General features: G+C 57.9%; 1 protein-coding gene across 10 annotated transcripts; it reads right to left on the bottom strand.

The window, feature by feature from the left end:
• Positions 1–81: 81 nt before the first annotated feature.
• On the bottom strand, positions 82–25,172 carry AIFM3 (apoptosis inducing factor mitochondria associated 3). 10 transcript variants are annotated; one of them, XM_034948756.3, is made up of 23 exons: positions 24,275–25,172; positions 16,850–17,100; positions 16,245–16,647; positions 14,899–14,939; positions 13,471–13,641; positions 7,916–8,129; positions 7,265–7,374; positions 7,141–7,185; positions 6,816–6,912; positions 6,621–6,733; positions 5,666–5,752; positions 5,138–5,229; positions 4,906–5,036; positions 4,678–4,793; positions 4,506–4,577; positions 4,349–4,412; positions 3,668–3,744; positions 3,439–3,556; positions 2,072–2,170; positions 1,739–1,814; positions 1,317–1,421; positions 676–696; positions 82–454 (listed from the first exon to the last, which is right to left on the bottom strand). In XM_034948756.3, exons 3-23 carry the CDS (start codon positions 16,645–16,647, stop codon positions 415–417), a joined length of 2,292 nt encoding a protein of 763 aa, XP_034804647.2. In that variant the 5' UTR covers positions 16,850–17,100; positions 24,275–25,172; the 3' UTR covers positions 82–414. The 10 variants fall into 10 exon arrangements, 9 of the variants coding, with proteins under 9 accessions (XP_034804647.2, XP_063459302.1, XP_063459304.1 ...); XM_063603232.1 differs by having other exon boundaries at positions 3,668–3,738; positions 24,275–24,670; XM_063603234.1 differs by having other exon boundaries at positions 6,621–6,709; positions 24,275–24,670.
• Between the last annotated feature and the right edge of the window lie 671 nt (positions 25,173–25,843).

The following is a 25,843-nucleotide window of genomic DNA, read 5'->3' as shown; positions in this document are numbered from 1 at the left end:
GTGGCAACTGGCATTCTGTGATTGTGCCTGTTTCCCTGTGGTCTGGTCCTGTGCCTATTGGCCCAATTACACTGGGAGTCATACAGATCTGCAAATTTGTGCGTTTTAATTTTACGGTAATGTCTAACATGTTGCAGGGTTCTTCAGGGGACCAGTCCCAATAGAGGGAGAAGAGGCAGGGCTTGTCCTGCCTCCAGTGCCAGCTGTCAGTGGCAGCAGAGGCCTTGAGGGTTGAGCATCTTCTGGATCCAGCAGAGGCCTCCCAAGAGGGGAGCCAGGTGGCTGAAGGCAAGCACTGGGAGGGCTCAGGTCCTGCCCTGGGGGATCCTGGGACTGGAGATTGGCACCTGCCCCCAAGGCTTGGCCTATGCCCTTGGTGCCCCCTTTGCCTGCCCAAGTCTACTGCATGTGAGCTCAGGATCCTTTCCCCGTAAGCCAGGACATGTCGCCAGTCCTGCAGGAGTGAGGGGAGGAGGGGTCAAGACAGAAGAAAACAGGCTCTCCACTCTGGGCACCCTGAACAGCTGGCCCTTGAGGACAGCAGGGGGTCTGTTCTGTGCCAGACCCTAGTGCCCAGCAGGGAGGTACTTGGACAGATGGAGATAGACCATTGGGTGGAGGGTCTGGGCTGACATGGGAAAGGCTCAGAACGGTCAACATGAAGGACACACGTACTTGCTGTGCAGCACAAACAGCCTTCACGAAGGCAAGAGAGAAACAGAGAGAAGGCCAAGGAGAGAGCATGTCATTTATCATGTCCCCTTCTGGTCCTTCATTGTTTCCAGCCTGAAGCCTGCCCCTGTCTCATAGCCTCCCAGTGGCCTCCAGGCTGTCCCCAGTCCCTGGGAGCTCTCTCCCAGAGGGTGAATCTCATTGACACCACACCAGGATAAGGGAACTGGCTGGTGTTGAGTGAAACCTAGAACCACCCCCACCATCTATGTGGAGGGCATACCCAGGGCATCAGTAGCTGCATTTCCCACCTAGCTTCTGCCAGGCTCAGCACAACCATGTCCAGTTAGGTGTCCCACGCCTGGTGATTGCCCATGCATTGGGCCCTGACCCCTCCCCACAGCACTGGCCCTGCCTGGGGACACACATCTCTATCCCTTCCATCCACCATGAACACATAACCAGCCTGCTCTCAAACCATGATCCTTGCCCCACACCTCCCTGTAGTCCTGTAAGCCTCACGCGATGCAAACCAAGAGGGGAAAGGCCCTGGAGGGTTGTGGGGGCGGCTGGCTGTCATAGGCACCTTAGCCAGTCCTCCAGGGAACTACTCCCACCCCCAGGCTTCCCACACCCACACTCACTCCACCTCCCGCTTCCGGATGGCACGGCCTGAGGCCAGCACCTCAGCGACCTTGGACACAATGGGATCGTAGTTCATGCTGGCCACGGCGATTACCTCGTCGCCTCTGCAAGGAGAGGATGGCCAAGCCTGAGGACTGCGAGGCAGCAGCCCCTTTTTGAAAACCCTGATGCACTGCTGTCCATCTGGGGCCCAGGGAAGGACCTACCCCAGGGCAACAAGAATAGCCTGAGCACCCAGCCCTCCCTGCTTTGCACATCGCGGCTTGACCGTGCACAAGCTTCGGGCTTTCCTAAGGAAGCTCCAGCACTCCTCAGCGGGGCTCAGGGCTGGGCTCTTGTTCTGGGATTTTGCCTGGGATGAATCCCCCTTCCCGAATGAGCTCCCGCTGCTTCGCGCCAAGCTGCACCCCGGTGCTCTCACTTAGTGTAAAAAGCCACAAACTTCAGCTCCTCCAGATCCCCCTGGATGATGACGTCGTCGAAGCCTTCTCCGTAGCCTGTGGGCCGGGCAGGTGGGTGGCACCCACGTGAGCCGGGGGAGGGAACGAGACGTCACAGGATCCCCTCCTAACCCCGCCCAGGCCCTGCTCCATACGTCCTTTTAGGTAGCTCCTAGCCTCGCCGCCAGCGAGTTCTTACTGGCCTCTTCCTAGTGCGGTCATAGCCCCGCCCCTAGACTCCCAGCCCCGCCCCACACCCAAGCCCCGCCCCTAAACGCCCTCGGCCCCGCCCCCATCCGAGGCCCTGGGGTTACCCGCGTAGCGCAGGCTCTTGCCAAACATGGCGGTCCAGAGGTAGGGTACAGTGCTCATCTCCGCCTCCTGCGCCAACATGTTCTGGGCTGCCACGCGCCCTGCGGGACCCAGGGCCGTGAGAACCCTGACTCTCGCTCTTACCACTCCCACACTACCTGCTCCTGATGCCCTGGGGACCCCTGACACGTGTGGCTACTCCTCCTGGTCTCCCCAGAGGTCAAGAGACATCATTGTTCAGCCCACTGCTCACTTGCACCTGCAGCTGACTGGTGCAGGGGAACACCTGCCTCAAAGCTAGCCACTTGATTGCTTCCTTAGAGAATCTGAATAAAGTGCCCTGACTCTGGAAGGTCTGCTTCTTGGGGTTGGGGGAGTACGCCACCATTTCAGCTGTGCACACAGACACCTAATCAGACGTATCAGGTCTGAAGAGGGAGGAAAATGGGGCACAAGTACACAGGGAAGCACAGATGATAGCCACACACAAGGCCCCAAAGAGACCAGTGTGGATGGCTCCCCAGTTCCTATGAGGCCCCAGTAGACCCCTGTAGTTGGATGTACTTCAAAGTCCCCTAAACTCTCTCAGTTAAATCCTAATTATACTTGGCTGATAAGTAGCCTTGGTTACTTACAACCTAGCAACAACTTTCGACTTTGGACTTGAATAGAAATTGGTACCAGAAGTGGGGTTTCAAGCAGCAGACCCTCAGGTGTAAAGGCAGAGGGAAGGGGAGATGGGTGCAGAGAAGTCCCTTGTCCCAGGCTGGGAGTCTGGCAGTCCTCTCTCGGAGGCAGTGAGGCAACTAATGTGATGGCACCTGCAGCTTAGGGGCCCAGACCAGATGTGCACAGTGGATGAGGCTTGGGGGACTTGGTGGCCAGCAAACATCAGGAGGGGAAAGCTATTCCTCAGAAAGCACAGTGCCTCCACTGAGCCCACGTCTCTGGGCTCAGATGGCACCTCGGGGACCTGCATGAGGCTGAACTGAGTTCACAGAGATACTTGAGTGGCCCAAGGGAAACAGAGGCATAAATAGGAAGGTGATCCACTAAATCCCTCCCTCCCTCCCCAGGGTAACTGCACAGGTTAATCAGGAATTCTGCAGAATATATGTCCTTGAAGACAAAAAAGGGAGAGACCACCAGAAGGAAAACTGAGACTGAGGAGCTATGGCTGGCTCAGTGGGGTGTCGTGCTCTGTGTTGGCTGGATCGCCGGGATGAGGCTGCCCAGAGAATCCACATCAGAGCTTTGATGCCTAACACAGTGTCCGGGACCCAAGGTCAGCAACTGAGGCATGGGCATGGGGACACTGAGACCCTGAGACTCCCTCCCACCCCTCCATGTGCCTCGGGACTGGCCATACCCTGAGCATGAGCCATCTGCCAATGTGGAATGTTCACTTTCCGGTTGTTCCTCCAGGCAAGGGGGAAGGTGACAGCGTCGCCAGCTGCAAATACGCCTGGGACATTGGTCTGCATCATCTGTAGAGAGAGGGCCCAGAGCTCCATGGGTGTGACAGGGGCCCTGACCTGAACCTCCTGCCACTCCCAGCCCAGCACCGGGTCCTCCCCACCCGGTGCCATCCACCCCACCTTGTTGACAGGGATGAAGCCTCGGGAATCCAAACCGATGCCGCTTTGCCTCAGGAAGCCTGTGGCGGGCACTGCACCTGACAGGACGGAAGCCTGTGTCCACTCCCCTGTCCCTCCCTTCTGCGTAGTCACTCTCCACACCCCACACCATGCGCTTGATGTGCCAGCCCCAGACTGATCCTCCAGGGGCTGTCTACCTGAGGCCTTCATGCACCCTGGTCCCCACTACCCGGGCTTCCACAGACCCGGTGCCTCCCGCAAGACCTCAGATATCACCTTCTCCAAGAAGTGCTCCATGAGGCCCTTAAGTGGAGGGACAGCATGCCATACCTCCTCAGCCCCTGCAGGTGCTACCACCTCCCATCTTGGCCCCTACCCAAATTGGCACCTCAGCTGGAGCAGGAGCCAGTTCGAGTCTCGTCTATGTCAACTCTCGCAGGGCATGGAGATGAGTGTTACTGGGCAGCAGGCACTGGGAGCATCCACTGTGCCAGGCCTGGGCTGAGCCCGGTACATACCTTCCCCAACAGCTCCGTAAAGTGGGGGCGGTTGGGGGTCCCCATATGACAGATGTGGTGGAAACTGAGGCTCTGGGAGGGGAAGGGACTAGCCCAAGGTCACATGTGAGCATGTGCAGACGGCTGGGCTGCTTTGTGCCTGCCTGCCCACACACCAACTCACCAATGCCCACCACGCAGACGTCAGCCCGCACGACCTTGCTGCTCTTCAGCACAACCTCCTTCAGCTGTGGGGAGTGGGTGGGTAAACAGGTGGACCCAGCTCCCAGGCTCAGGGGACAGAGGACAGAAAGCAGCAGGGAGAAGGGAGAAGGGCCCACCTTTCCCTCCTGGCCCCGCAGCTCAGACACCTCCGTCTGCATGTAGAACTTCACCCGGTTGTTCTCAAACATCTGTCAGGGCAAGTGGGCAGGTGGGCGGTGGATGAGAGCCCAGCCAGGGGCCAGGCTGGGCCCCAGGGCTCCAAGGCACTGGGTGGTGGGGTGGGCTCACCTTCATGAGGGCACGACCCACGCGCTCCCCCAGGAACCTCCTGAAGGGCGTCTCCTCCAGCTCCACCACAGACACAGAGTGGGCCTTCTCCGTCAGGTAAGCGGACACCTCCATCCCTGGTGATGGGCAGGGGGTGGCAGGCTGGCACCTGCACCTTCCTTGACCAGAACTTCCCTGGGACTGGCCATGACGACCTGACCACCATCCCCACTGCCCACTACCTCTCACCCAGGAAGCCGGCTCCCACGACGACCACATTGCGGCCTCGGGCCAGCCTCACCACGCGATTGGCATCCTCTGGCGTCCGGATGGTGAACACATTCTCCACTTCTTTGCCTTTGCAGCTCAGAGTCTTGGGGCTGAGATATGGCCGTGTCAGTGAGGGCCTCCCCGCAGCCCCAGCCCCGTCCAGGCCAGTGCCCTGCCTAGTGTCCGATGGGTAAAAAGGAGACCCTCCCACCTGCTCCCTGGTGCCAGCAGCAGCTTGCTGTACTCCAGCTTGAAGCCATCCTTGAACACGACCTTCTTATTTCTCACGTCCACTGTGACCACCTGCAATCCCCACCAGGCAGAGCATGAGCTTGGGCATGGGGCTGGGCCTCGCCGCCCACTCCCTGGTCCTGCAGTACACCCACAGCCCAGTCACAGCCTCTGAGAAGCTCCCATTAAAACAGATCCTGCCACCTGGGCTTCATTCTTTAAGCTTCAGACATCACCTTCCCCTCAAACCTCTCCTTACCCTCCCAAGTCCCACCAGTATCTCCTATCCAGCCCTGATCGTTCATCTCCGCACACCTTGGGGCTCTGTGTGTGCCTATGACCCATCAGGAAAAAGCTCCTTGCTGTCTCCCAAGCCTGGAGCACCTCCCAGGTGCCTGGGCCGTGGGGCCAGGAAGGTAGAGCACCAAGACCCCACCCCAGGGGCCCACACAACCTCACGGTTCCCACCTTCCCTCCTCGGGCCTGTTTCCCACCCTTGACCCTGTACCTGAGCCTCGGTGAGCACCTCGATGCCATAGGCTCGGAAAAACTCCTTGGGCCTCAGGGCCAGCTGCTCAGGCTGTGTGTCCAGGGACTGCAGGGGAGAGCCAGCTTGAGAGGAGCCAGTTTACAGCAGAAGACACTGGGGCCCAGGGAAGGTGGGGCCAGCCCCAGTCACATAGGGGCTGCAGGACAGAACTCAGCAAACCCAGATCTGGCCAGGCGCAGTGACTCATGCCTGTAATCCCAACACTTTGGGAGGCTGAGACAGGAGGATCGCTTGAACCAGGAGTTCAAGACCAGCCTGGGCAACATGACAAAACCTCATTTCTACAAAAAATACAAAATATTAGCCAGGCATGGTGGTGCGCGCCTGTAGTCCTAGCTACCCGGGAGGCCGAGGTGGGAGGATCGTTTGAGCCCGGGAGGTGGAGGTCGACGCTGCAGTGAGCCGTGAGACAGGCACTGCTCTCCAGCCTGAGTGACAGAGCAAGACCCTGTCTCAAAAAAAGAAAAGCCAGGTGCAGTGGCTCACACCTGTAATCCTAGCACCTTGGGAGGCTGAGGTGGGCGGATGGGCTGAGCTCAGGAGTTCAAGACTGGTCTGGGCAACATGGTAAAACCCCATCTCTACTAAAAATACAAAAAATTAGCCAGGCATGGTGGTGGTGCACACCTGTAATCCCAGCTACTTGGAAGGCTGAAGCATGAGAATCGCTTGAACCCAGGAGGTGGAAGTTGCAGTGAGCCGAGAAGGCGCCACTGCATTCCAGCCTGGGCGACAGAGTGAGACCCTGTCTCAAAACAATGACAAATCTAGATCTTTTGGGGGTACCACGGACAGGCCTGGCATAAGCAGGGAGGGCAGCTGGCCAGACCCCAATGGGGTGACAAGCAAGGCTTGAAGTGGGCTTAACTGGGACCCAGAGGGATAGGGTCCCTACTTGCCCCACCCCCTGTACCTTGCTGAGCTTGGGACGGTCGTAGGGAAGGTGCCGGTCTAGCGTGCACAGGACGATCCGGTCGGAGAAGCCCTCCTGCCGCAGTGTCTCTGCACACACCAGGCCAGCTGCACCTGAGGGGAGGGGCCCGTGGGCCGGGAACCACTTCTCACCAATCCCATCTCCCACCCTGCCCTTCATGACCCCACTACCAACCTGCACCCACAATGAGCACATTGGTGCTACTGCTGTACCCAGCACTTGGAGAGATACACTTGGCCATCACCTTGGTCCTTCGCTGCAGCTGTAGGGCCTGTGGGTGCCAGGAGGGTGGAGGGTCACTGCCATCCTCTGCATGCCATCATCCTGGCGGGCAGGTCCTGGCGCTCCAGCCCAGCCTCATCCCTACCGCAACCCCTCACTCTGCTCCAGTGACACGTGCCAAGCTCCTCCCACCACAGGGCTTTGCACATGGCATTCTCTGGGCCAAGATGCCCTCCCGGCTCCTCCCTTCTGCCTGAGCCCCGAGCTATCCCCTCACCTGCTTGCTGGCCCGGACGTACACCTTCTCCTTCTCAATCTTCACCTGCAAGGGCTGCATTGTTCAGGACCAGCCCCGAACCCCACACCCCCAGGTTCCCACCCCACCGCACTCCTGGCCCCACCTGGAACTTGTGTAGACTGTCCAGGCCGGGGAAGTCCTCCAGGTCCCCAGTGCTGATGTTGAAGCAGGCGCCGTGCCAGGGGCAGCGCACCCGACCACGGGACAGAACGCCTGGGAAGGGGAGGTGTTAGGCTGGGCCCACCAGCAGGGGTTGCTTCCCAAGGATCTCAGTGCCCCGGCAACTGCGGGCCCCTCCCCACAGCCCAGGAGACTTCACTAATAGATGAAGATCCTGGGGTCCAGGGAGGAGCCAAGCTGGCATGGGGCCTGGAAGGTCCCCCTCACGCCTCCCACCTGACAGCTCACCTTTCACCAGGGGTGCGCCGTAGTGCGGACACTTATGGCCCAGGGCGTGGAACTCCCCATTGTCCTTCACCAGCAACACCTTCCCCCAGCCCAGCTCCACTTCCCGCATCCTGGGGAACCACAGCACTCAGAGGTCAGGCCAGACACCAGGCACAACCTCCTGGCAGCTCCTCCCAGTGTCCAGCCTTCTGGGGAGCAGGCCCAGACCGGTAGAAGCCACAAAGGCAGTGACCAGGGCAGCAGCTGGTCATAGCCCCTTCAGGCCAACCCCGACCCCCGGCTATGGCCCCCTCACCCTCCCACCTTGGGACCCCGATCCCCCCTCCCAGGCAGGCCCAGAACCCACTGGCCATTCTCGAGGTCCTTGACGTGGCAGACAGCAGCCTCCACGCAATCCTGAGGGCTGGGGTAGGGGTGAGGGGTGGACAGGCGCTCCTCCGTGTGGAAGTGGCGGGCCGTGCCGTTGCCCTGGTAGGCCCGGGGGCTGCCCTTCCCACTGGCCGACAGCTCCTCCTTGCCTCGCTCCTTCTCAGGCAGCACCACCTCGATCTTGAGCTCCACTGTGGGCAAGGCAGCGCCTTGAGCCCCCCACCTCAGCCAACTTCCTCCCCCATCCCTCAAGCTGGGTGCAGAGGCCAGCTCCTCAGGGTGCCAGGAGGCTCAGCCCTGCCTGGCAACCTCCCCAGAATTCCCTCTGCACCACCAGCCCAGCAAATAGCCTTAAACCTGGCACGAAGCAGCGGAGGGGCATGGATGGGTGGGGATGCACCCGGGTCTGCTTGAATTCGTTTCTGCATGTCTCTTTTTTCTTTTTTCTTTTTCTTTTTTTTTTTTTGAGACAGGGTCTCACTCTGTCACCCAGGCTGTAGTGCAGTCATGCAATCTCGGCTCACTGCAGCCTCTGCCTCCTGGGTTCAAGCGATTCTCCCATCTCAGCCTCCCCAGTAGCTGGGACTTCATGTGCATACCACCACGCCAGAGTTGTGGCGTGACAGGGTTGGTAGAGACAGGGTTTTGCCATGTTGGCCAGGCTGGTCTCAAACTCCTGACCTCAAGTGATCTGCCGGCCTCAGCCTCCCAAAGTGCTGGGATTACAGGCTTGAGCCACCACACCCCCCCTCCTTTTTCAATTACAGTGTTAGTGAGGGGGACACAGAGCTGAGTTCCTTCGACCCTGCAGTTCTCCTGGCTGCAGAAACCTCTGTGGCAGAAAGAACCCTGAGGCCCTACAGTCCTGCATCTTCTGATGGACAATGACAATGTCCCTGACATCTCAGGGTATGACTCATGTACATACAGGAATTCAAAAGTGGCAGCAGCTCAGTTCCCAGCCAGTGAATCTGGGTGACAGGAAGTCAAGGGTTCATTGTTCTAGTCTTACAACTTTCCCATATATTTGAATTTTTTTCAAAAATTAAAAAAATGTACACAGCATAATTTCAACTTCTTCTTTTTTTTTTTTTTTTTTTTTTTTTTTTTTTGAGATGGAGTTTCGCTGTTGTTGCCCAGGCTGGAGTGCAATGGTGCGATCTTGGCTCACTGCAACTTCCCCCTCCCAGGTTCAAGCGATTCTCCTGCCTCAACCTCTTGAGCAGCTGGGATTACAGGCGTGCGCCACCACACCTGACTAATTTTTGTACTTTTAGTAGAGACAGGGCTCCATGTTGGTCAGGCTGGTCTCAAACTCCTGACCTCAGGTGATCCACCCGCTTCGGCCTCCCAAAATGCTGGGATTACAGGCGTGGGCCACCGCTCCCAGCCCGATTTCAACTTCTCAAAATAGCTCTTCTCACCAATTTGAGAATCCTTCATCACTAACCAGGTGCTGGGTTTTCAGTGTCCTCGTGTGCCCTGGGGGTGAACCTGAGCATGGGAATGCATATGGATGGCACAGAGGGGGCACAGCCCCCCCCCCCCACAGCCTCCGTACAGAGCCACTTCCCCAGCGTGCCCACGGGGCCAGCTCTAGCGGGGAGTGAGCCAGAGATTGCCATTTTCTTCTTTATACTTTTCCACATTTTCCAAATTCCCTGTGATGTGCCTGGGATATTTTTCTAATTAGAAGGGAACAATAAACAGAATTTTTAGCAGCAATAATCTGGCCTCCCAGGCTGCTGCTGCAGGGAGGAAGCTGAGTGATGGACACTAAGCCCCTGGCACAGCATGGGCCCGATGCTGGAGCAGGAGGTACCGCTCTCACTTCCCAAGGCACCAGCACCTCTGGGTTTTACCTCTCATCCCTTCCATCTCAGAACTGACACTCCAGAAACCAAGAACCCAGAGAGGCTGCCGAGATGCACCTCCAGGCCTTTGCCTGAGCTGTCCCCTGGACTGGGGCTGCCATCCTTCCTATCTACCCAGACAAGGCTCAGGAGTTGCCTCTCCTGGCTGCCCAGCCCCTGCATATCCATCATCTCATGCTCTGCTAAATCCTCCACCCTGGCCAGGTCCCCTCCCCAGCCCCAAGTCCCAGCCCTCAGCTCAGGCCCAGGCATAGCAGGGCACAGGGGCAAAGAAAAGGTCAGTTCCTTGACCCCAACCCAGCAGGGAGGATGCAGAGCACAGAGCCACACTGAGGCCGTTGTATCAGGTGGGGGGTTATGGGTGGGGCTTTCATTCCATTTTCTATACCTTATGTAATGGTGTTAGAATGTTTTTGGAAGAATTAAAAAGAGAAATACTTTGGACTTAGCTGACACCAGCTGTGGAAGCTGTGGGAGCTCACAAATAGCCTGGCAGGGGGGCCAGATAACGCCAAGCCAGGCTGCTCTCATCCTCCACCTCCTCCCAGAAGGCTCCAAGCCCGCTCACTGATGCAGTCTAATGGAAGCCATTAAGTCAGGGGCCCTTTGGAAAGGTAGAGGGGAGAGGCGTCTCTGCTCACCCACAAAACTGGATCAGCCCCAGCTCCGTGACTTCTGGCTGCCCATAAGACCTGCCTTAGCCGCTTTGGGCCTTAAGATGCCTTTATTATAAAATGGAGAGAAGGCCAGGTGTGGTGGCTCATGCCTGTAATCCCAACACTTTGGGAGGCCAAGGCAGGAGGATCGCTTGAGTCCAGGAGTTCAAGACCAGCCTGGGCAACAGGGTGAGATGCAGTCTCTACAAAAAATTTAAAAATTTGCCAGTTGGCCGGGAATGATGGCTCACGCCTGTAATCCCAGCACTTTGAGAGGCCAAGGCAGGCAGATCACTTGAGGTCAGGAGTTCGAGACCAGCCTGGCCAACATGGCAAAACCCAGTCTCTATTAAAAATATAAAAATTAGCCAGGCATGATGGCATGCGCTTATAATCCCAGCTACTTGGGAGCCTGAGGCAGGAGAATCGCTTGAACCTGGGAGGCAGAGGTTGCAGTGAGCCAAGATCAAGCCATTGCACTCCAGCCTGGGTGAGGGAGTGAGATTGTCTCTCAAAAAATAAAAAAGTTAAAAAAATAAATAAAATTGCCAGTCATGGTGGTGCAGTCGTGTAGTCCCTGTTACTCAGGAGGTGGGAGGATCACTAGAGCCCAGGAGTTCTAGGTTGCTGCGAGCTATGATTATGCGACTTTACTCCAACCTGGGCAACAGAATGAGACCCCATCTCAAAAAATGAAAATAAAACAGAGAGAACAGCAAATGCCTACCTCGTTGGTGATAGTGAATGCTGAAGGAAATAATGTATGTAACCCAGAGTAGAAGCTCAATAGATGGAGTTGGGCAGCAGTGTTTTACCAGTTAGCTCTGAGCCTCCTAGCAGCCATGGTGAGGATGGAAAGCCTTTAGGTATCAGTTATGGCCTAATAAAAGGCAGGTGAACAGATGCTAAGAGAGCTGCACTTCCTCCTAGCTCTGAGCTAGGTGAGGGACTGGTCTGATACCTTCTTAACAACTACTCAGACAGGACGCACAGGAGCACAGAGGGAACCCAGGAAGCAGGTGCTGATGCACACGGAGCCACAGAATCGAGTGGAGCAAGATAGAAAGTGAGGGATTTGCACAGAGGTCTTCTGCTTGCTCTAGTCTCTTTGTGGCCCCTTAAGACCCCAGCTGAACCCTCACGCCCCAAATGCTGTCACTCCCATATCTGGAAATTCCCTGAGCCTCATGCCTGACCTGCCCAGCATGGGCACCTGGGGCCTGAGCCTCTGGTTACAGCCCCACAGGGGAGGCCTGGCAGCACAGAGCCCAGCTCAGAGAAGGGATAACAAATAATATTCCTTGGGAGCCCGAGACGGGCAGATCACAAGGTCAGGAGATAGAGACCATCCTGGCTAACACGGTGAAACCCCGTCTCTACTAAAAATACAAAAAAATAGCCGGGCGTGGTGGCGGGCGCCGGTAGTCCCAGCTACTCGAGAGGCTGAGGCAGGAGAATGGCATGAACCTGGGAGGCGGAGCTTGCAGTGAGCCGAGATCACGCCACTGCACTCCAGCATGGGAGAAGGAGTGAGACTCTGTCTCAAAAAAAAAAAATTCCGCAAGTGCTTCTGGTGTGCCAGGCCCTCATGCTAGGCACAACAACCCCACTTTACAATGAGGATGCAGAGGCTCAGAGAGGTGAAATCACCTGCCCAAGGCCACACAGCCAGGAAGGGGCAGGGCTGGATTTGCCTAAGTTCTTAGGACTGCCTTTGGTGAGAGTGGCCACCCCCGACACTGGAAGTCCTGGGGCCATGGGTCCCAGGCAGGCCAGCCATTTGGGGTCCTTTAAAAGAACCTGCAGGTGGCATCTTCTGCCAGGGCCTCCTGCCAGCCCAGCGGTGCCACAGATGCCTGGTATGAGGCCAGCTGGCATCATCCCACCCACTGCTAGGGGGAGACAATGGACGTCATCTGCCCAAGGCACATTTTGAGGCAGAGAGGGATCCAGCCCAGGCCTAGGTATCCACAGCACAGGAGCGGGGGAGGAAGAGTGGCTTCTTGGAGCAGAGGCAAGTGGGTCCCTCTGCCTGGTGGGTCATCACAGCCCTCCTCCCTCCCCCAAGTTCTCCCTTAGACCCAGGAAAGGGAGAAAAGCCTCACAAGTTCCAAGGTAACGGAGCTGATGGGTATCAGGTAAGGGGAGCTGGGGTGAGCTGGCTGGGGTGAGCTGGCTGGGGCAGCGTGGCCTGGCGGGGTGAGTGGAGCACTGGCTGCGCTCTTGAGGTCTCTCTAAGCCTCAGTTTCTCCATCTGTGACAAAGCTGCACACTCCTGCCTCCCCAGGTGTTGTGAGGAGAGAAGAGGGAAAGTGGGGGGCCAGAGGGAGAGCTCCGCAGACATGAGTCTTTAGTGGAGAAAAGACCCAGGCCTCCCCCAGCACCCCAGGACACTCCCACTTCTGGCTGGAGTAGCTCAGGCTAGGTTGGGTGGTGATTTCCTGTATAAATGGGGAAGTGTGCCCAGAAAGGCCAAGAAGGCAGCCCGAGACCACACAGGGGATCAGAGGAGGCAAAGAGAGCCAGGATCTGCCCACTATACCCTCACAGCAACTCTAAGAGGTCAGGGTGGCCAGGCCCTCTCTTTTGCAGAGAGAAAAACAGAGGCTCAGAGGGGTAACTTGCATGCCCTAGGTCACAGAGTGGCTGAGCGTGTCCCCAGTTCCCCCCTTCCCTGGCCCTGGGGGCATAGCCCCTTCCCCAACCCTGCAACAGGAGGAACCCTGACTTTCCTTTTCCAAGAAGGGTCCTGCTGTTATTCCCACCACCAACACTCAAAGCCCCAAAGAAAAAGGGGCACCCACTGGAGCAGGGGCCAGCTGGGGGAACTGCTCCAGGCCCCCTACCCCCTCCTGGCTGCAGCGTATTAACATTCCGAGCGGGCTCCTGCCTAGCCTGACCTACTTCGGAGGCCTGCCGAGTGCAGAGGGGGAGGGGGGGAGAGGGGGGAGGAGGAGGCGGGGAGGGAGGAGAAAGGATGGAGACAAGAAGACAGGAGGTACCTGGTTTGGGTTTGGAGAAGCAGCCGCCCATGGCGAGTGGCCTGAGGATGGCCGGCAGGCAGGAGCACAGATGGGGAGCTGTCGGAGGCCTAGGGCGCCCCCCATGGGGCTGGACCCCCTGCAGGCCTTAGAGACGCTGGAGCCGCCATCCTGCTGGAGCTGCTGTAGGACCTGCAGGGGAGACTGGAGCCATCAGGACGGGGTCGTGTGGGCAGGTAGAGACACAGAGGGACGGGGAGAGACAGTGGGAGCTTCGGAAAGAGTCTTACATTTGAGCTGGGAACCATGGCGTGAGCCTGATCCCAGAGCATGGGGCCCTGGAGGTCACCTCCCCTTTGAAGCCCTCCAAGCTCAGCTCCCTCACTCCTCCAGTGGAGTTCCTCTGCCCGAACCTCGGCCACCCATCGTCCAGCCCCACGGCTGCCTTGCCCAGGAAATCCTCCCTAATTTCTACTGCCTCCTCGTGCCCCCCTTCCCCTCTCCAAATCCCACAGCCTGAGAGCTCTGGGACCCTCCATTCTCCCGGGAGACCACTATGCCTAGGCTCAAAGAGGGGGTCACCTTGGGCAAGCCAAAGCCCTTCTCATCCTTGGTCTTCTCCCTCCTACAATGGGGGTGACATCAGGCTCCCCCTAGCCCAGCCCCACCCTGGCTAGCACTCCGGACACCCACCTCCTCGCAGGGCAGCCACTGCTCCGTGTTCCAGGCCCAGCAGTGGACTGAGGCTGCCGGGCCTTGGAAGGCCGGGCAGGGAGGGCAGGGGTCCAGGAGGCGGCCCAGCCTCCACCCTCCTCCCAGCTCAAGCTGTGGCCAGGAGGGGCTGGGGGGCGGTGTGGGGCTGGGCCAGTCCACTGGTCCCCAGGGAAACCCTGCTCTGTGGTGAACAGAAGTGGGCGGCCAGCCCGGGCCTGATGGGGTTAGGGGAAAGGGAAGCCAGGCACACAGCCCTGCCACGCCTGTGCCCAGCAGCCATAAGCTCCCCCTACCCCCGACTCCAGCCCTTCACAAATGCCCACCAGGCCTGTGGGCAGTCATGCCCAACAGCATATGGGGAAAGCAAGGGGTCAAGGTCCCATCAAGGTCAAGCAGCAGGGGTATCCCTGTGGCCTCCCACCCCACCCTCCCACCTTGATCAGTTTTAAGGTGGGCAGGGGCCCAGAAAGCCCCCATATCACCCTAAGGCCCTGCAAGGTGCCCTGGGGGAGGGGACACCTGCACAGCAGAGAGATCACTGTAGCCAGGTGCCTTCCAGGCTACAGGGTGGGCCTTCCGGAAGATGCAGCCTACAGGTGGACTTTGGAAGGCCCAGGGCACAGGCATAGCTGCCTTGTTTGCAAATGACCTCCCCACAGTCCATCCCACTGCCATCCTCCAGTTTCCTCTGGAAGTTCTTCCTGAAGTCTCACTTGAGGTGGGGCTGAGACCCACCTGGTCTGGTCCAGATACCAGGAAGGGCCGTGGGTGGGTGCCTGAGAGCAAGGGGTGGAAACAAAAGGCCAGGTTGGAGAGGGACCATTGGTGCCTGGCCCCTGCGCCTGTCGGTCCTCGAGGTGCCCATTACAGGGGAGGAGGCGGTGGCTTCCACAGCCACTGGGGCGTGCCTTGGCTCTTTCCCCCACTTGTCATCAAAGAAGGTCTGTAAAACTCAACTGCCACCTGCCCCACCTGCCCCTTCCCTGGGCACTAGGCAGTCCCTTCCTGGGTCCTGGTTTCAGCCCTGGTTCAGCCCTACGCACTTCCTTCCTGGCTGACCTCAGGCCTCACCTGATGGGCCACAGATCCCAGAAAAGGTCAGACCTGGTCTTGCCACTGGGGACCTGCCCAGGCTGTGCCATCCCTTCCCGAGTACCCAGGGACCTGAATCCCCCAGGGCCTGGGCCAGGAAGGAGACCGGGTGGGGCCCCTGTGCCTTCGGCCTACTGTGTGCTGGATCGGCTTGGAGCCCAGTCACCCCACTCAAAGGCAAAGGCCAAGGTCCTTGCCAGGGGCAGGGCAGGAGGGACCCCCAGAGTGCAGAGCGCCCGAGTGCTATTCCTTGCCCATGAGCTGCCCACTGCAGAAAAGTTCTAGCAGAGCCCAGTGCTAACCACCCAGCAGGAGTCTGTGTCTGTCCCAGGGACCCCAGGACCTGTGAGGCGGGACTGGATTACTCCCATCTCACAGAGCGGCCCCTGCTCCACCTGACCCTCCCAGGGCTCCTGGCGCCCCCAGGGTGCAGGCTGGGCAGGGTCCTCTCCCCACTCCTCCACCTCTCGCCCACCTGCCCCCACTGCCTCATCCCAAGGGCTCCTGCCCAGATCGGACTCCCAGTGGCTTCCAGGCGTCCTAGGGGTGGCATCTGATCCCAGTCCTGCCTTCGAGTGTGGGGGCTCCGCGCTCTCCCCTCCCCCACGGAGCTCAGGGCAAGCCTCTGTCCACTCTCCCCGCCTCTGCACGTGCAGTTCCCTCTCTCTGGGAAGCCAATGCCAGCAGCCTCGCCGGCTCCGTCCCGTTGCCCCCGCCAGACCTTGCAGCCCGAGAAGGGGGACTGGCACACAGTGGGGCCCCGCGGCGAGCCGGGAAGGGGCCGTTGTGGGACGAGAGAAGGACGACGTGCGCTTCGGACCCCGGCCAGTGACTCTGGCCCCGCTTGCCAACCCCCAACCCCTAACGTGCCGGGCCGGGGTCCGAGACTTGCGAGCGCAAGCGCTGGCCCCCGGCGCCGGGGCGAAGAGGCGGGGCGGCGGGCGGGGACCGGGGTTCCGGGGACCAGGGTCCCCGGGGCGGGCGCTCACCTGGGCTCGGCGCGGGCCTGGGCTCGGGAACCGCTTGGGGCCGCGGGCGCGGGGGGGGCGGGGAGGCGCGGGGGGGGCGGGGAGGCGCGGGGGGGGCGGGGAGGCGCGGGCGGGGCGGGGCTGGCGCTGCGGCTGCACTGCGGCCGGGGAGCCCGCGGCGCCCAGCACCGCCCCGCCGGGCCGGAGCAGGTGGGGGGCGGCCGGGGGACAGGGGCAGGCCGAGGCCCTCGGCGTCCGGACCGGAGTCGCGGGGCGTAGGGAGGCAGCCAGGGGCCGCTCTGGCCGGGGGCGCCCCGTCCCGAGTCTGGGTCTCCGGGGATCCTCGCGACCTCCCAGGGATGCCCAGCTGGGGCGCGGGCAGGGTCTTTTTTCCTTTTCTTTCTTTCCAAAGTCTCAGAACCATCTGTGGGCGGGGTGGGGGAACTTGAATCACTCTGAGAAACCTCCACAAGAAAGAAAACCCCAATCAAACCTTGCTGCCCACAGCTCCCTTCACTGGTTGGGGGAGTTCAGGTTCGCCGGTGTCCTAGGTTCCTCCCGGCCCTCTCTCCACACATACCAGGGTCTGTTTTCAATTATATTTTATTACATTTTCTTTTTCTCACCTGTCATTTACCAGAACTCCTTGGGTCTCCAGAAATCACAGTGCACCCTGATGATGTGCCTCCTCCTCCAGGAGGCCCTCCCTGATCAGCCTCCCCTCTATTAGGGCTGATTATTCTGGTTCCTAACACTTGGGTGTCTCATTGTCCTTAATGTGTGCATCTCTGCGTTGTAGGTAGACCTTGTCTTTCAAGCAGGCTGGAGCACAGAGGCTGTGTGGGTTCCTCCCCTGTCTGGGCCTTGCTCTCCTCTCCTGTAAGGAGGACAATAATGACAGCAGTAAAGTCCCCTGTGCCAGGCCCAGCCAGCCTTCCCAGGCCATCCTCTGGGACTATTTATGCCCCACCCCACCCAGGGGGCAAGTTCGAGCCCCCACCACCACCACCCTCCTACAATTTTACAGATAGGAAATGCAGCCCAGGGAGTCCTGGTCTTGTTCAGGGTCAGGAACAGGCCCTGCATGGGTCACACTGGGGGCAGGTGGTGGGGTGACCAGGCCCAGAGGGCACATGTGGCTCAGTTCAGGCAAGTCCTCTCAGCTCATGTGTTGCTTCCACAGTGGGACCGTTGCCACTGCCACAGGAGAGTCCCATCACAGGGCAGATGGCAGTGCTTGGGGCTGGTGCCCTCAGTCTCCAACCAGCCTGCCCCCATTTCATACACGTGGTGATCTTGCTGCCCCACCCACCTTCAGAATCTCCTCTAGCCAGGAAGACAGTGTGCCTCATAGTAACTACGGCTGTGATTTCGCATGCATTTATTTCCTTACCCATCACAACAGCCTGAGAAGGAAGGTTCTCTTTGTATTATCTCCATTTCACAAACGGAGAAACTGAGGTTCAGTGAGGTTAGGGACTCTCCAGGGCCACACAGCTGCTAAGTGGCAGAGCAGCCCTGGGCAGGCTGGCCTCCCAGATGGAGGGCTGGAAGCAGGAGGGGAGAGGCCTACCAGGCTCATGCAAGACCACAGGGCCTCCAGTGCACAATGCAAGTCCTGTTCTGTGACCTTGGCAATCAGTGAGTGGACCCCTCTGCTCCAGCCTTCCCAGGACACCGCAGGTAACTGAAATACTCTCCCAGACTGCTGCCAGGACACCATGACAGGCACAGAGCCAGGCACAGGGGGTGCTTGGGAAGTGGGGTTGGGGCTGCTGAGTTTGGGGTGCCAGAGATAAAGCTGGGGAAACAGGTCAGTGTAGGGACTGAGGCCAGCAACTTGGGGAGATACCCTGACACAAGGCAAGTGCAGGCCTGACCTGGGGCAAGTCCATTGTGGCTCCCTTTGCCCCAGGCACTGTGCTTGAGGTTCCTGCTGCCCCATGGTGGGGCAGAAATCACAAGATCTTCGTAGAGCAAAAGCTAAAACCAAGGGCAGGCTAAAAGTGCTGCCTCTCCCGAAGGGCCCTCAGGCTTAGTGGAGATGCATGTGGACCAGGGGCCCCAGGAAGACCCAGGAGGGCTCTGAGCCCCAGGCAGCCTGAGGTCCTGATCTTGCCCCAAGGATAGTTCTGGAAAGACGATAATATTCCAGCAGCTTTGACAGTACCAAATGGGGCACATGGCTGCGGTGAGATGACCTAGAGCAGCTGGGAGGTCCCTCAAGCCCATCAGACACCCCAAAGGCAGCAGGAGATAGCCAAGGTTAGAGAAGCAGTGAGTACGGGGAGGATAATTCCACAGCCTGGGAGAGAGGTGGATCCCTAGGCACCCCCAGCCCTGGAGCACCCCACCACACAGCAAGCTTGTCCCTCTCCTCCTTACATGTACCCTCTACTGTCAGGTTCTCCTGTTCCCCACTCCCCTCACCCTAGGGTCTCCAAGTAGGGTGTGCAGGTATTTTAGGTAAGAAAGTGGCCGGGCGTAGCGGCTCACGCCTGTGATCCCAACACTTTGGGGGGCTGAAGCAGGAGGATCGCTGCCTGGGCAACATGGCAAAACTGTCTCTACAAAAAACAAACAAAACAACACTTCAGCTTGGTGTGGTGGTGCAAGCCTGTAGTCCCAGCCATTTGGGAGGCTGAGGTGGGAGGATGGCTTGGGCCTGGGCAGTCAAGGCTGCAGTGAGCCATGATTCTGCCACTACATCCAGCCTGGGCGACAAAGTGAGACCCTGTCTCAAAAAAAGAAAAAAAAAAAAAGGCCGAGTGCAGTGGCTCACACCTGTAATCCCAGTATTTTGGGAGACCAAGGTAGGAGGATTACTTGAGGTCAGGGGTTCAAGACCAGCCTGGCCAAAAAGGTGAAACCCCATCTCTACTAAAAATACAAAAATTAGCTGGGTGTGGTGGCACACACCTGTAATCCCAGCTACTCAGGAGGCTGACGCAGGAGAATCGCTTGAACCCAGGAGGCAGAGGTTGCAGTGAGCCGAGGTTGCGCCACTGCAGAGTGAGATGGCAGAGTGAGACTCTGCCAAAAAAAAAAGAGAAAGAGAAAGAAAAGGGAGGAAGGGGAGGGGAGGGGAAGGGAAAGGAGAGGAAAGGAGGGGACGGGAGGGGAGAAGGGGAAGGAAAAAAAAAAAAAGAACTGAGCCAACTTCAGTATCTAACATTGTGATTGACACTGTCGCCCCCTGGAGCCCAATCTGAGAATCAGCAGGATTCTCCTTGTTCTGTCTCAGGGTTCTGAAGGCAGAAACAAGACTAGGGGCCTTTTCCCTGCAGGCTGAGGCGGATTTCCAGACGCAGAGACCTCAACTTAATTAACTGATCCCCAGGAAACGTTGAAGGACTGATACAGCACAGCCAACATGAGCCAAGGGCAGCTGTGTGGAGGGGCAAGCTGATGCAGTGGTGCCCACAGATGCACAGTGATTCATTCATATGGAAGCATAGGTTGGGGGATTCCCCAGGTCAAAGAACTGGGGCCCAACCCCATCGCCCATGCCTGTTCCTGCCCCTCTGCCTTGCCCTGGCTACTGCAGCCCAGCTTCTTCTCAGCCCAGGTCTGTCTACACAGGCCTGACGACTGTATGCCCAGCACCCGCTGGATTCTTTGGGGTTGTTCAACTCTGTCCAAAGTCAGCTCCAGCCCATTGACCTATTCAGTTCAGACTAGGCCCTCCTCAAATGGCTGGCTTTGCAGCGCACACTCTCCTGTCCCCAGGCTCTGGGATAGCCAGTCTTTATTTATTTATTTATTTATTTATTTATTTATTTTGAGACGGACTCTTGCTCTGTCTCCCAGGCTGGAGTGCAGTGGCGCGATCTTGGCTCACTGCAAGCTCCGCCTCCTGGGTTCACGCCATTCTCCTGCCTCAGCCTCCTGAGTAGCTGGGACTACAGGCGCCTGCCACCATGCCGGGCTGTTTTTTTGGTATTTTTCATAAAGACAGGGTTTCCCCGTGTGAGCCAGGATGGTCTCGATCTCCTGACCTTGTGATCCACCCACCTTGGCCTCCCAAAGTGCTGGGATTACAGGTGTGAGCCACCGCGCCCGGACTTTTTTTTTTTTTGAGATGGAGTTTCACTCTTTTTGCCCAGGCTGGAGTGCAATGGCATGATTTGGGGTCACCGTAACCTCCGCCTCCCAGGTTCAAGCAATTTTCCTGCCTCAGCCTCCCGAGTAGCTGGGGTTACAGGCGTGTGCCACCATGCCCGGCTAATTTTGTATTTTTAGTAGAGATAGGGTTTCTCCATGTTGGTCAGGCTGGTCTTGAACTCCTGACCCCAGGTGATCTGCCTGCCTTGGCCTCCCAAAGTGCCGGGATTACAGGCATGAGCCACCGCGCCTGGTGAGGGATAGCCAGTCTTAATCCCTGTTCTCATGGAGGGAGGTGGCAGGAGCTGAGGGCAGATGCCCGTAGGTGTTCATAGGAGAGGAAAAGGGCATTCACACAGAAGAAACAGTGTGGGCAAGGAAGTAAGATGGTAAATTCCGGAGAACTCAGAATATGCCAGTCCAGTCCAGCTTGCCATGAAGTTCTGGGCAGGGGCCTGGCATGGAGGTTGGCTGGTCTGGAGGAACAGGGGGAGCTGGGTAAGGAGTCTTCATCACATGTGTTTTGTTTTCGAAATGGGGTTTCTCTCTGTCACCCAGGCTGGAGTTCAGGAGTACGATCATAGCTCACTGCAGCCTTGAACTCCTAGGCTCAAGGGATTCTCCTGCCTCATTCTCCCATGTAGATGGGACTACAGGCATATGCCACTGTGCCCGGTTACATGTGTCTTCAGGAAAGAAATCTAAGACTGGTGTTGGACTGGAAGGAGGCAAGAGGTAGGCGGAAGAGGTCAGAGGACTCCTACAGTGAGGGCTGGGCAAGAGCTAGCCCACAGGGCTGCAGGGTAGCCCTGTCCCTGCGGCACTTAATTAGACCCCATGAGGAATTTCTATCATCAATTTGGCAACAGGCCAGGAGCGTGGCTCACACCTGTAATCCCAGTTCTTTGGGAGGCCAAGGCAGGAGGATTGCTGGAGCCCTGGAGTTCAAGACCAGCCTGGGCAACATGACAAAACCCCCTCTCTAAACACACGCACTCGCGCATGCGTGCACGTGCACACACACACACACACACACACACACACATGATTGACAACAATCTCCACACTCCCAGTGACCGATGAGCTAGTATGAGCTGTCTCAGGCCAGGCGCGATGGCTCATGCCTGTAATCCCAGCACTTTAGTAGGCCGAGGCAGGTGGATCATCTGAGGTTAGGAGTTCGAGACCAGGTTGGCCAACATGGCGAAACCCCGTCTCTACTAAAAATGCAAAAAAAAAAAAAAAAATTAGCTGGGCATGGTGGCGGGCACCTGTAATCCCACCTACTTGGGAGGCTGAGGCAGGAGAATTGCTTGAACCCAGGAGGTGGAGGTTGCAGTGAGCTGAGATCGCGCCACTGCATTCCAGCCTGGGCGAAGGAGCGGGACTCTGTCTAAAAAAAACAAAAAACAAAATGAAACAAAAACAAAAACAAACAAACAAAACCAGCTGTCTCAGTCCACACAGTGGAATATTATTCTGCCGTGAAAAAGTTTTTTATTACAAACATTTTATTATTTTTAATTATAAACAGTGTTTTGTAATTGTGTTAAAAATACATATTTTTTTTTGATACAGGGTCCTGCTCTGTGGCACAGACTGGAGTGCAGTGGCGTGATGACAGCTCACTGCAGCCTCCACCTCCTAGGCTCAGGGGATCCTCCCACCTCAGCCTCCCGAGTAGCTGGGACTACAGGCATTTGTCACCATGCCTAGCTAATTTTTGTATTTTCTTGGTAGAGACAGGGTTTCACCATGTTGCCCAGGCTGATCTCGAACTCCTGAGCTCAAGCAATCCACCTGCCTCGGCCTCCCAAAGTGCTGGGATTACAAGCATGAGCCACCATGCTGGGCCTAAATATTTTAAATATTTTCTTTTTTTTTTTTCTTTTGAGACAGGGTCTCGCTCTGTTGCCCAGGCTGGAGTGCAGTGGTGCTATTACGGCTCACTGCAACCTTCACTTCCCGGGCTCAGGTGATCCTCCCACCTCATTCTCCTGAGTAGCTGGGACTACAGGAGTGTGCCACCATGGCTGGCTAATTTTAAAAATTTTTTCGTAGAGGCAGATTTTCGCCATGCTGCCCAGGCTGGTCTTGAACTCCTGGACTCAAGCAGTTCGCTCACCTCAGCCTCCCAAAGTGCTGGGATTACAAGCATGAGCCACCGTGCTGGGCCTAAATATTTTAAATATTTTCTTCTTTTTTTTCTTTTGAGACAGGGTCTCACTCCGTTGCCCAGGCTGGAGTGCAGTGGTGCGATTACGGCTCACTGCAACCTTCACTTCCCGGGCTCAGGTGATCCTCCCACCTCATTCTCCTGAGTAGCTGGGACTACAGGAGTGTGCCACCATGGCTGGCTAATTTTAAAAATTTTTTCATAGAGGCGGGTTTTCGCCATGCTACCCAGGCTGGTCTTGAACTCCTGGACTCAAGCAATTCGCTCACCTCGGCCTCCCAAAGTGCTGGGAATACAGGCATGAGCCACCGCACCTGGCCTTTCTTTCTTTCTTTTTTGAGACTGAGTCTTGCTTTGTTGCCCAGGCTGGAGTGCAATGGTGCGATCTCAGCTCACTGCAACCTCCGCCTCCCAGGTTAAAGCAATTCTCCGGCCTCAGCCTCCTGAGTAGCTGGGATTATAGGCGTGGGCCACCACACCCAGCTAATTTTTGTATTTTTAGTAGAGATGGGGTTTCACCATGATTAGCCAGGCTGGTCTCAAACTCCTAACCTCAAGTAATTCACCTGCCTCAGCCTCCCAAAGTGATGGGGTTACAGGCATGAGCCACCACACCTGGGCCAACTCCCAGGTTCAAACCATCCTCCCACCTCAGCCTGTGGAGCAGCTGGGACTATAGGTATGCCACCAAGCCCAGCTAATTTTTTCATTTTTATTTTTTTGTAGACTCACTATATTGCCCAGGCTGGTCTTGAACCCTGGGGCTCACATGATCCTCTCCGCCTCAGCTTCCCAAATTGCTGGGGTTAGAGGTGTGAGCCACCGCGCCCTGCCTACGGGTCTTTTGAATGCTGCATCCTATAGATATTTTTTTCCTTCAACCCAGAAGCCAAAGCATAATTCCCTAAATTCTTCAGAGCTGTCTTGGTGAGCTCAGGTGGTCTGCAAACCGCTGTTTCCAGAAGGCTGGCATGGGGGCCTGTGTCTTCCTCCTTGCAGCCCTGTCCAGGCCCCTCCTCTTCTTGGCTCCCACCCTCTAGGCAGTTACTGGTTATCTACTCCGTCCTTCCCGGACTTGACTGTTGGGCATCTCGAGGGCTTCCCCCTTTTTAGTCTTCTCTTCCTCAGACCCCTTAGCCTGAAAGTGTGTTCCCCCAGGGCTTTCCTTGGCGGGCGGGCGAGCGGGCGGAGGCTGTCCTCTTGGGGCCCCCACCCTGGCCATCCCATGCGGCCGTCCCTCCTCCACACGGTCCTGCTTCCATCTTAGGGAGGGCAGAGCTCAGTGATCCTGCGCCTCCCTCAGGGACTCTGGGACACAGGTTACTTAGGGCCGAGAGCCCAGGAAGCCCTGAGAGGGCAAATGCAACGGCTCCGAAGAGCCATACGGAGAAGGGCGGCGCAGCCGGCCGTTGGGCCCCACGCCACCCAACCCCACCACACGCCACCCTCCGCCCCGCAGCTGCCCCGGCCCACAGCCCCCAGTCTCTGCAGTCGCTGAATGCGCCCCCCTCCCCTCCCCGCCATCCGTGGACGCCAGAAGCCATGGGCACTGGAGAATGTCAGGGAAAGGTCAAGTTCTTCCTTGGGATCCGAGAGCGAGGACGGAGCTCCCGGAAGCACCAGGGGCCACAAGAGTTGGGCCGCCCTCCACACCCGCCCCGCGCAAGGTCCGCCACCCTCTACCCCCATCCCAAGCTGGGATCCTCCTTGCCCTTCACCCCCTTCCGTGCGATGTCCACCTTCCCCGGAGTCGGCGCTGGAAATGCCCTACCTCGGCTGCCGCGGGCGGGGACCGAAGGTGCAGCTCGGCCTGGCGATGCGGGGCCATGAGTAAAGGTCTGGAGGACACGGAGCTGGCCAGGGTCCGGGTTGCACGCCCCGCGGCCACACCGGAGTCCACGCTGCAGCGGGGGTCCGAGCCCGTTTTCAGGGTCCAGGGACGTGGCGGCCTGGCCCTCAGCCCCGCCTCAGGGCTGTGCCCCGGACTGCGCCCGGCTCTGTCCCCACCTCCCCAACCCCAGGTAAGGGCGCGCGAGAAGGGACGCGGAGAGCGCCGGTCAGGAAGCCCGGACTGAGCGCGGGGGCTGGGATCTGGGATCCAAACGCCGTGGCCGCGGGCCCGCGCCCGGGCAGACCCGGGCTCCGCTCTCACGTCACGCGGTACATGGGCTGCAGTTCCTTGTCCGAGGGCTTCCGGGAGCTGGAGCCGCACAGAATGAAGGGGTTCACTGGTAGTGGTTCCCAACTTCGTTGCATATTAAACCCCCCTGGAGAACTTAAACTCCAGTGCCCAGTCCTATGCAATCAGATCCTGGGTCTCCACTGTGCAGCGCCCGTGGAGAGCCAGCGATGTGGAGGGTCGAGATCACCCAGTTCTTTGGGGACAGGGTCTCACTGCCACCAAGGCTGGAGTCCAGTGGTGCGATCACGGCTCACAGCAGTCTCGACCTCCAGGGCTCAAGCGATCCTCCAGCCTCAGCCTCCCAAGCAGCTGGGAGCACAGGCGCATACCACGCGTGGCTTTTTTGAGACGAGGTCTTGCCATGTCTCCCAGGCTGGTCTCGAACTTCTGGGCTCAAGCGACCCTCCCGTCTCAGGCCTTCCAAAGTTCTGGGATTACAGGCGTGAGTCACTGCCCCTGGCCCCATCCAGCTCCTTCAGCCTGAATTACCAGTATTTCCCCTCCTCCAGGAAGCCAGGAATGCTTCTAAACCCGCCTGGGCTCCATAGCGCCCCTCATGCTCAGCACACTAGTTACCACCTAAGCTGCCCCAGCTTTCCAGCGCGGGGCCCTGAGCTGCAGCTCTGGTTGCTACCGGAATAGTCCTGCTTGCTGCCCTTGAAGAACCAGGGTGTACACTAAGACTACAAGAGCAGAGTCCAGCCATAATAGCGGGTTGGGGAGTCACCGACTTGGCAGAGAAGACACCTCCAGAATGACTGGCCTGGAGGTGTCAAGTTTTTGTTGCAGGGTAAGGTTTCAAGACTGGCTGGGCCAGCTGTACTGTTAACCCAGCAGGGAGGCAAGCAGAGGGGTAGCCCCCACTAGGTCCCATGTCCAAGAGTTTCCCTCACCTCAAAGGAACCCAGTCCAGCATTGCTGGCCAAGATACACCTGTTCAAACAAGTTATTTTTTAGTTATTTATTAAAAATTGAGATGCTGGCCAGGTGGTGGCTCATGCCTGTAATCCCAGCACTTTGGGAGGCCAAGGTGGGCGGATCCCCTGAGGTCAGGAGTTCAAGAGCAGCCTGGTCAACATGGTGAAACCTGCTCTCTACTAAAAACACAAGAAGTAGCTAGGCATGGTGGCGCAAGCCTGTAGTCCCAGCTACTGGGGA

The sequence above is a fragment of the Pan paniscus genome, chromosome 23 (genome assembly GCF_029289425.2).
Source record: "Pan paniscus chromosome 23, NHGRI_mPanPan1-v2.0_pri, whole genome shotgun sequence".
NCBI lineage: Eukaryota > Metazoa > Chordata > Mammalia > Primates > Hominidae > Pan > Pan paniscus.
This window is presented reverse-complemented; position numbering and strand designations above follow the sequence as displayed.

Coding starts and splice junctions, on each gene's coding strand:
- AIFM3 (XM_034948756.3), bottom strand. CDS start 16,647: ATGGTTCTGAGACTTTGGAAAGAAAGAAAAGGAAAAAAGACCCTGCCC. Junction 7,375..7,915: donor AAGGACCTCGAGAATGGCCA/GTGGGTTCTGGG, acceptor TCCCCTTCCCAG/GCGTTCTGTCCCGTGGTCGG. Junction 455..675: donor CTGTTTGTGCTGCACAGCAA/GTACGTGTGTCC, acceptor TCACTCCTGCAG/GACTGGCGACATGTCCTGGC.